The sequence below is a fragment of the Lacerta agilis genome, chromosome 10 (genome assembly GCF_009819535.1).
Source record: "Lacerta agilis isolate rLacAgi1 chromosome 10, rLacAgi1.pri, whole genome shotgun sequence".
In the NCBI taxonomy this organism is placed as follows: Eukaryota; Metazoa; Chordata; class Lepidosauria; order Squamata; family Lacertidae; genus Lacerta; species Lacerta agilis.
The window spans coordinates 33,817,207-33,824,996 of NC_046321.1; the positions used below are offsets into that span (position 1 = coordinate 33,817,207).

General features: G+C 40.0%; 1 protein-coding gene across 1 annotated transcript in view; it reads left to right on the plus strand.

The window, feature by feature from the left end:
* CDK17 (cyclin dependent kinase 17) overlaps window positions 1-6,789 on the plus strand; it is a 77,534-nt gene extending 70,745 nt beyond the window's left edge. The window contains 8 exon segments of the mRNA XM_033161442.1: window positions 170-240; window positions 242-291; window positions 791-888; window positions 1,147-1,252; window positions 3,210-3,252; window positions 4,087-4,177; window positions 4,707-4,784; window positions 5,176-6,789. Of these exon segments, the coding sequence (XP_033017333.1) occupies window positions 170-240; window positions 242-291; window positions 791-888; window positions 1,147-1,252; window positions 3,210-3,252; window positions 4,087-4,177; window positions 4,707-4,784; window positions 5,176-5,270 (632 nt within the window). The 3' untranslated portion in view covers window positions 5,271-6,789.
* The last annotated feature ends 1,001 nt before the right edge of the window (window positions 6,790-7,790 follow it).

The following is a 7,790-nucleotide window of genomic DNA, read 5'->3' on the forward strand; positions in this document are numbered from 1 at the left end:
CCCCCCAGCCTTGCTCTGATTCTTCTACTTAGTGTGTACAGCAGTATCTTCTGAACCACACGAATGTCTGTAGAAGCACAGATGATATCTATACAGTGCAATATAATATGAAATGCCAGGAGGCTTCAGAAGAGCTACAGGAAGCTAACGTGACACTTTCTCATTGAAGGTTTGGCTAGAGCAAAATCTGTCCCTACGAAGACCTATTCCAATGAGGTTGTCACATTATGGTATAGGCCAGCCTGATGTTCTCCTTGGATCTTCCGAATATTCAACGCAAATTGACATGTGGTATGTCTTTCTCAATTACTAACCCACGTTTGCTTTCAGTGAAATTATACCTCCTACATGTGAATACAAAACTCAGTAATATTGCAAAGTGTTCATAAACATTTCAAAGCACTTCTTTAGTTTACAGCAGAGGTGGAGGGAGGGAGGCAAAGAAATAGAAGAATATATTTTATCCTGGGTTTAGTTGTAGCAAATTACTTAAGAAATCAACTCTGCAAAGGTTTCCCTATTTAGGAACTCTAAATGTCAGTAGTGACACTGATTGCGATCCATCAGGTGGAGAAAATTCCATGCGTGCAATTTTTGCCATTGGTTCTTCTGGTAGAAAGATAACACAGTACCTTATTTTATATTATTGTTGTTTTGCTCTTACTGGCATGACTAGCACTATATGGGTAGGTCAAGAAAGCCAAGTTTGCATTCAAGTACAACTAGACTGGAATCCATAATGGAAACATCAGTATTTTTGAACTGTCATTTTATTTTTTTCTGTCTGTAGGGGAGTTGGATGCATATTTTTTGAAATGGCATCTGGAAGACCTCTATTTCCCGGTCAACTGGTTGAAGACGAATTGCACTTAATTTTCAGACTTCTAGGTAAATAGATTTGCTTAGCTTACAGTTATGGGTTTATCATGCTTTCTAAGAGGATTTTTGAAAGTGTTCCATAAAGAGTGGCATTTTAATTTTTGCAAATTAATCTATAATTTTATTGAATTTAACCAAAATTTAGTTGCTTGCTTACCATCTCTTCTTTGTTGCAGGGGTGGGGGACTTGGGTATAGATGCTATTTTTATTGGATGCATTTTGTTAGTCCATGTATGGGTGTAATTTGTTTCTCTCTTTCAACTTAGGAACTCCATCACAAGAAACGTGGCCAGGCATTACTTCCAGTGATGAATTTAGGAACTACAACTTTCCCAAATACAAGCCACAGCCTTTAATCAACCATGCTCCAAGGTACTACAGTTATTTTATGTTGTGTTTGGAGACCACTGGAACATGTTAACAAATCTGTCCGGGTACATAGCATGAAAATATCAATTTAAAATCTAAAGCTAATTCTTCCCCAATGGACTGCAGGCACCTAGATTAGCCATAGTAGGTAGGCAGTAAATTTGTAAATATCTTCCTTCTAATGAACTGGCAGTGACAACCAGGAACGAGACTTGGGGTCATAGTATGTACTCAGCGAAGATGTTGACCAAGTGTTCAGCAGCTGTGAAATATGGCAAATTCCATACTAGGATCATTAGGAAAGGACTGAAAATTAAACTGTCAATATAATTATGCCGTTATATAATCCAGATGTACCACATTTGAATATTGGGACAGATTTGGTTGCCTTGCCTTAAGAGGATAGCTTGGAGTTGGAAAAGGTTCAGAAAAAGGGCAACTAAAATGATCCAGAGGGTGGAGGGACTCCCCTTGGAAAGTGGCTTTTAGTGTTAGTAGAAACGGCGAGTAAGGAAGGCGACATGATAAAGGTTTATTAAAATGATGCATAGTGAGAGAAGTGGTAGAGAAAGGTTTTCCAGCCTGTTTCATAATGCTGGAACTCCACGAGATTCATTGAAGCCGAATGTGGGAAGTTTCCGTTTTTAACACAGCACCTAGTTAAAGCCATGGAACTTGCTCCAACAGGAGGGCAGTGGTGGCCACCAACTTAGATGGCTTGTAAAAAAGATGATTGGACAATTCATGGAAGAGAAGCTATCAATGGCGATTACAACCATGATGGCTGCACTCTGTTTCCGCAGCTAGAGGCAGTAGTGCTTCTGAATACCTAGAAGGCCTCATATCCTGCGTGGGCTTCCCACATGCATCTGGTTTGGCCACTGTAAGAACAGGATGCTGGACTTTGGCCTGATCCAGCAGGCTTTTGCTATGTTCTTAAATCATAACAAATACTTTTTTGTTCCTTATGATGAATCCACTGTGGTCAGGGAACTGTCCCCGGTTCAGCGCGAGGTGGTGGAAGGTCTCTCGTGAGGCTCCCGGGAAGGTCTCTCGGCCCCACCTGACTAGCAGCACCTCCTCCAGTGGAGGAAACAGCGACGTCTCCAGTGGGGAAGGGCAGGAGACCAGGGACCATGAGCATAGGGGCTCTGGGGATGCCTGTAGAGACCCTGCGCTCCCCTCGCCCGGCGGGCAAGGAGGGAGGCACACCATTTCCGCCGCCCAACTGTGCAGAGGGGTGACACGCAAGGAGGGGAGGCGGAGACTGGGGGTGCCGAAATTCTTATGTTGGGGTTGCAACCGGAAGGGGCCACTCCCGGATTTTGAAAGTGACTGATGCAGACATGGAATTGTAGCTCTGCACTGTACATAGTATGCACAATAAACCTGTTAAAAGACAGGCTGGACTTTTGCCTCATTACTCGCAAGCAACCACCACACGGACCTTACACACTGATAAAGTGGGAATGAACTCGTTTCTAGAACTTAAGCTTTATTGAATTTAAGACAAAGCATATAATGGAATGTGCTTTATGTTTCCTGGTTTTTCTCATCATATTTGCCTTACACAAGTGTGTGGAGGCAGTCTAAGCACAGGCTGAAATTAGCCTTATATATAATAAAGCATTTTTCAATTTTTTGCTGCTCAACATACCTTGATGGCAGCAACACTTAGCATATGCCCATTCATTCTGCGTTAGTTAAAAACAATGTACTGGATGGGCATATTGACAGAGGAGCATTGTTAGTAGAGTTGCATAATTAGGGTCCCATAGTCCTTGTTTGTGTATCTTTGTTTTTTTTTTTATTTAGCGCCACTTCTTGAGTGATTGAAATTGCAGAGATCTCTCGCCACTGAAAACATGTACACATCACTTCAGTTGTTAGATTCTGCTTGAAGCAATGTTTTAGGAATGCATAACTATTACATGCTAAACTTTGTTTGGTTTTTTTCCAGACTTGACTCGGAAGGAATTGAACTGATAGTAAGATTTCTTCAAGTAAGCTGCTTCTCATTTTTTACTCTTTAGACATCTGTACTGAGCTTTCAGATGAACACTGAAAATTGAGTTCAGTGGGTTACTTGGTGGGTGATAGGAGTACAAAATTGAATGTGTGATCAGTTCAAACATTGGCAAAACACTGGCCAATCAAATCAATTTTTTTTATTTAATTGACAAGGGTTCTTTGCCCCTTGTTGGAAACACTTTTGTGCAGTGGTAGTGGCCTCCCTTCACATTATAGCTGATCAGTGTTGAACTGATGTGTGGAGTCAGTAATAGGCTGGAAAAGGACCAATGAACATGATGGAAGTACTGTGTGTAGGAGTTTCATCTGACTTGGGAGTCAGGGATGCACTCCCTCTACATGACTGTTTGTTTGTTTAGCTTTGGGTAAATTCAAATTTGGCTTTCCTCTTTAAAGCTTAGGTGGCTTCTCTGATGTGAAGCATCTTTGACTTGCCACTGGTGTACCAGCCAAATCCCTTCCTAGACATAGTACAGAGATAGTGTAGCCGTGGTTATCCACACTTTGGTAATATCTCATTTATGTTCATTGGACTTGCTTCTGCAGAAACATGTTTAGGATTGTAGTATTAGAGCTGTATTGGTGCTAAGCTTGAAGATTACTTCATTTAGTAAAAAAATGCAGCAGAAATATTGAATGAACTAAAGAGGACACAGCTTCCCAACCACACTTGAAAGAACTGCACTAGCTATTCGTCTGTTTCTGAGTACCACTCAAAGTGTTTGCATTTAAATCCCTACTCAAAGTATGTGCGCAAAAAACTCAGCTATGATCTGATAGGGGAAAAAATCTTTTTGCTTTAACAGTATGAATCAAAGAAAAGGATTTCAGCAGAAGAAGCTATGAAGCATGCGTATTTTAGAAGTCTTGGAACAAGGATACATGCCCTGCCAGAAAGTAAGCAGACCACTCTGTCGTGATGTTAGTTGGGCATTTGAGTGAGGTAACAGCTTGTTTCTGAATGTTCCTTGGATGGTTGTTCATTAAACCACTAACATCTCTTAAGGCAGCACTGAGTCAAAACGTTGTGTCTGGTAGAGTCTGGTAGAGTCTGGCTTAGTTGTTACACCTCACCCAAACTTTAGATAGAACTTTCTCTCACATATGCAATCTATCAGGATCAATAAAGCTTAGGCTCTTAGGTCTCCCTGCTCTTGTCCTGCCGCATTTGAAGGCAGCAATGGGGAAAATATCTATTATTCCTTTCTCTTTCATTTTTCGATTCCCTTTCTTCTCTTCAATGTTAGGAGCACCATTAGTAGTTCTAGCACTCCCCCCAAACTCTTTCATCCCCCCCCAGTATTTGCTTCTTTCTCACTCCGTGTGGCAGTCATTGTGGTTTATTGCAGCTTCTGAGCACAGTGTATGTTTCTAGAAGAGAAGCTCTTTAAGTGGAGAAAAAGACCTCTTCTTTATATTGTTTCAGGTGTGTCAATATTCACTCTGAAAGAGATTCAGCTTCAGAAAGATCCTGGCTTTCGAAACTCCACTTATCCAGAGACGGGTACGTAAGCGTCAAGAATTGTTTTTATTGTTTTGAGGTCTGCAGTAGCTGGAGGGCTAGGAAACTGTAAAATCGACACCTTGTAAATGAATACTTGGACTTATTTAGATTCCTCATCGCGTGGTGTGTTTTTTAGCAGTTTGGAAAGTACAGAGTTTTTGCTTACGAACTAAGCAAGGAACTAAACTATGTAGCTTGGAGGTGCCCTGCGCAGGTTCATTTCACAAAGAAGTGATAGGGTTGCTATGGGGATAAAGCCATACAGAAACTGCATCGCTTCTTTGCACGTCTGTTGCGATCCACCAGCATTCTGGCATCATGTGCTGCAGTGGTTGGTAGGAGCTATGAACTTTGCTCAGATTCCTTATACAACCCATGTTTTATGTTTCAGGGCATGGAAGAACAGAGGCAAAAGCATGCTCTTCTAGAAGTCGGCCACACAGTTTCCAATCCCAAGGCTGCCTTGCACCTAGCGAGGACCTCTAGCCTGAAGGCAGTTCCTTCCCTTGGTGGACTTGAAACCTTGTTTGTCTACACTGTCCTCCTCACAGTGCAGTCTTTTTATTTCAGACCTGCTGGTTATGTTTTTATATTTGTTGTCACAGTGTGACAAATTTTTGTACAGTCAATTTTACGGTCTCCTCTGCCATTAGAGCCAGTAGGTTACAACTGTTAATGTAACAGTAGCTGCAATTTTTGTGCAGGACTGAGAAACACAGTGCATTATTTATTGCGGAATCATTGCTGCTAAATAACTACTGTCTGTATAGTTAACAAACATTGAACGCCTGCAGAAATTGCAGTGGCTTTATATAATATGTGAATGCATCTGTTTCTCCATGAATTATTGCTGCAGTTTTATATCTTATCTTATCTTTTCATTTTTTTAACTGCAATGTTTCCTGGAATGTAAACAAAGCTTTCTTGACTGTTAATAGGTAAATTTGTCTTTGAATGCTCTTAAATTCATGGCCCTTCAACTTCTTATTTAATATTAGATGTAAAGTAACAAAACTTATTACAAAAGACCTTTTTTCAAAGCACTTAGTACTGACGTTGATCCGAAGAAGTGGGGGTGGGGTGGGGGAACAGTTCCTTTTGTTACATGCTATCAGGTTCCATGTCTATTAGTGAGGATTGGCTTACAATTGAAGCTTGGTATTATTCTTGATGTTTATTGAATGACTAAAACAAAACGATGGGAGCCGGGCGTCCCAGCCCCCTGCCCCATGCTTTCATGGCTGTTCTGTGTCAACATATTTCTGGAAATCCACTGGAAGAATGCAAGTCCATACTAGAGAAGTCCATCACTCTGCATTGCAGACTTTGTAAAGCATGAGAATTTAGAGGGTTTTAAAGATCTTAGATGTTATCTGTTTTTTTTAGTCAACATGTTACTACTAAGCTTATGCATCTCAGTGAGTATCATAAATACCTCCTGGTGATAGTAACAGTATTTTTAAGCATTTGTGTTCCCCTTTTGGACCTATTTGTTTAGTGCATCTTCAAGAGGCTGTAAATCTTTATTGGTATATTTTGAAATGGTTATGTAAATCTTTGGCTGGTATATCATGAAAATAGTCATAGATAACTTAATTTTTTTTCCTGAAGTTCACTGTAAAACATTCAGGGGTCCTACCATTTCTGTTCAGGAAATCTTGTAGTTTATTATTGTTATTTAACAGTATTAAGTGAAAAAAATATTTTGTATGTTCCTTTAACTTTATTTGTGAATAGTGATTGTGGCATGTTTGGGGATGTTTTATTAATATTCATGATACTAGTAAATTGAATTTGGGAACATTTTTTTTTTTAATTTTCTGGAAGAGATGACAAATTCATATGTAATGGTGACTATTGGACCACTGCTGCTTTTCAGCATTTGTAAGCTGGTTTTACGTTAAAGAAGCCCTGTAGAGCTAACAAACTGCTGTTATTTCTAACTGATGGACCTGTATTAATATTGTACTTTTGAAAGTATAAATATTATATGGAAAATCCTCAATTGTGTTTGAATGTTTTATGACAAGCGTCCTACTAAATTGATTCAGTGAAGTCTTTGCGTAAAGGAGTTTGTTCATGTAGATGAGATGTAGAAAGGACTTAAATGTGCTGGACAGACGCCTACCAAACATGCATTATTGCATTGTGATACCTCCTTGAAGGAATCCTAGGTCTGGTTCGTGCCATGTTTTGTTGGATTAGGAAAGTACTGTGTCCAATCCTGGTTTGTAGGGAGCACTCAGACCAGAGCACTCAGACACCTTGGTTCAGCAAAATGTGGCTTGAACAAACAGGAATTATTGTATTAAGCTGGGCATGCAAGTGGAGGTGGATTGGGCAACAGTAAGCAAGAGAACGCAGGCACGCAGTAAATTCCAGATCCAACAAACCATTGTTTATTAAACCAGGAACATGTCCGATCCAGGCCATACTCTTCTGTTGTGTTCACTGTTTCTGAATCCAAGGCATAGGTTTCGTCAGAATTACAAGGACTGGTTTTGTACAAAGCATGGTGAATTCAATGTAGCTGGTTATGTGTTGGTTACTTTATGTCAGTAATAAAAGTAACAGTAGATTCCAATTTAACATGAAGTCGCTGGGATAGCTCAGGGTCGTGTGTTCGATGAACAAAGATTCCTGCATTGCAGGGGTTGGACTAGAGGTCCCCTCGTGGTGCCTTCCAACTCTACAATTCTGTGATTCTGTGTTTCATACCAAACAAGGCAAAATGGTTACCAAGCGCAAATCTACTTCAGTCTGAGTGAAATAAAAAGTGGGTCAGTTTCAGCAAAGGCAAATAAATTGGAAATAAATACACCATGAGGTAAGTCTAACCTACCTATTTTGTTTGCTTGTAATCTATGTGTCAATTTTTTTAATACATTGGTTGCCAATTTGCATTCTGTGTACTTGAGAAACTTGAAATCATGAAGACACGCTTTTATACAAAATGAGCTGAAAAAAGCAATTTTTAGACTTATTTCCCTTCCTATTGTTTCTTAT